The 1,670-nt window shown below is 68.9% G+C and overlaps 1 protein-coding gene across 1 annotated transcript in view; it reads left to right on the top strand.

The window, feature by feature from the left end:
* The window catches only part of LOC112960849 (integrin alpha-7-like), a 14,215-nt gene extending 12,756 nt beyond the window's left edge, over positions 1 to 1,459 (top strand). The window contains exons 10-11 of the mRNA XM_026055456.1: positions 1 to 120; positions 1,236 to 1,459. Coding sequence (XP_025911241.1) covers positions 1 to 120; positions 1,236 to 1,418 — 303 coding nt within the window. The 3' untranslated portion in view covers positions 1,419 to 1,459. The remainder of the gene's footprint in view (positions 121 to 1,235) is intronic.
* The last annotated feature ends 211 nt before the right edge of the window (positions 1,460 to 1,670 follow it).

The raw sequence follows: 1,670 nt of genomic DNA, 5'->3' as shown, positions 1-1,670 counted from the left end.
GTCTCCGTGTACCTGGACCCCGGGGCGGCGGTGGCCGGCGGCGTGCCCTGGTGGGTCGTGCTGCTGGCCGCCCTCGCCGGCATCCTCGTCCTGGCGCTGCTCGTCTTCGGCCTCTGGAAGGTGAGCGCCGGCGACGCGGCCCCTGCGCTGCACGGGGCCCCGGCACCCTTGGGGCGGGGGGCGCCGGCCGGGCAAGGCCTCGGCACCCCGTGCCGTGCYGTGCCGTGCCACCCTGTGCCGTGCCACCCCATCCCATGCCATGCTATCCCATGCCATGTCACCCCATGCTATGCCACCCTGTGCTGTGCCACCCCATGCAATGCCACCCCCATGCCACCCCGTGCCGTGCCACCCTGCGCCATGCCCTGCTGCCCCAGCCTGGCCTCACCGTGTCGCTTCCTCCCCAGTGCGGCTTCTTCCAGCGGAGCAGCCGAAAGTCCCACTACGCCGCTAGCTATTACCGGGCCCGCCTGGGCCTGCAGCCCTCCGCCGCAGAGCAGCGGGCGATGGAGGCCTAGCCGCAGCGCGGGGGTGCGCGGGCGTGCGAGGGTGTGCGGCGCCTGGGCGGATGGACGAGGGTTTGCAGCGTCGGTGCATGAGTGTGCAGGGGTTTGGAGCGTCCTGGCGGACGGACGAGGGTTTGCAGCGTCGGGGTAGCAGTGTGGGGGGGCTGGAGCGTCGGTGAGAGGGTGTGCAAGGGTTTGCAGTGCTGGTGCATGGTTGTGTGAGGGTTTGCGGTGTCTGGGTGGACGGACGAGGGTTTGCAGTGCTGGTGCATGGGTTTGCAGTGTCGGTGCATGGTTGTGCGAGGGTTTGCAGCGTCAGGGTAGTGGTGTGCAAGGATTTGCAGTACTGGTGCATGGTTGTGCAAGGGTTTGTGGTGTCTGGGCAGACAGATGAGGGCTTGCAGTGCTGGTGTGAGGGTGTGCAAGGATTTGCAGTGCYGGTGCGAGGGTTTGYGGTGTCTGGGTGGACRGATGAGGGTTTGCAGTGTCAGTGCRTGGTTGTGTGAGGGTTTACAGTGCTGGTGCATGGTTGTGCAAGGGTTTGCAGTGTCAGGGTCGTGGTGTGCGAGGGTTTGCAGTGCTGGTGCGAGGGTGTGCAAGCATTTGCAGTGTCTGGGCGGACGGACGGACGCTGGTGCCAAGCGCACGCACCCGCAGCCGCTTTCGGTGTGAGCAGAGAGAGGGGTTTGCAAGGGCAACCGCGCGCCCTGACTCGCGGCTCTCCCGCAGCTGGGCTTCTTCCGGCGGGCGCGCTACGAGCCGCCGGCGCTGCCGCAGCACCACGCCGTGAAGATCCCGCGGGAGCAGCGGCCGCAGTTCCGCGAGGGCCGGACCGGCATCATCCAGCGGCAGGAGTGGGCGGCCGGACCCGGCCCAGCGCCCGATGGCCACCTGGTGCCCAGCTCGGCRTAGCCCCCGGGACCGGCCCGCTGACACGCGGGGGGGACGGACACGCGTGGCGGGGATGGACGGACACACATGGGAGGATGGACACGTGTGTGGGGGGGGGGACACGCGTGTGCCAGTGCACAGCCACCTGCGCCGGCGTCCAGGACTGCGCGCACCGGGCTGGGACGCTGCCCCACGGGGTGGCTCAGCCCTATGGGGGTGGCTCTGCCCCACGGGGTGGCTCTGCCCCACAGAGATGCTCAACCAAATAAAGGG

This window comes from Apteryx rowi, unplaced genomic scaffold (genome assembly GCF_003343035.1).
Source record: "Apteryx rowi isolate R43461 unplaced genomic scaffold, aptRow1 scaffold_999, whole genome shotgun sequence".
In the NCBI taxonomy this organism is placed as follows: domain Eukaryota; kingdom Metazoa; phylum Chordata; class Aves; order Apterygiformes; family Apterygidae; genus Apteryx; species Apteryx rowi.
This window is presented reverse-complemented; position numbering and strand designations above follow the sequence as displayed.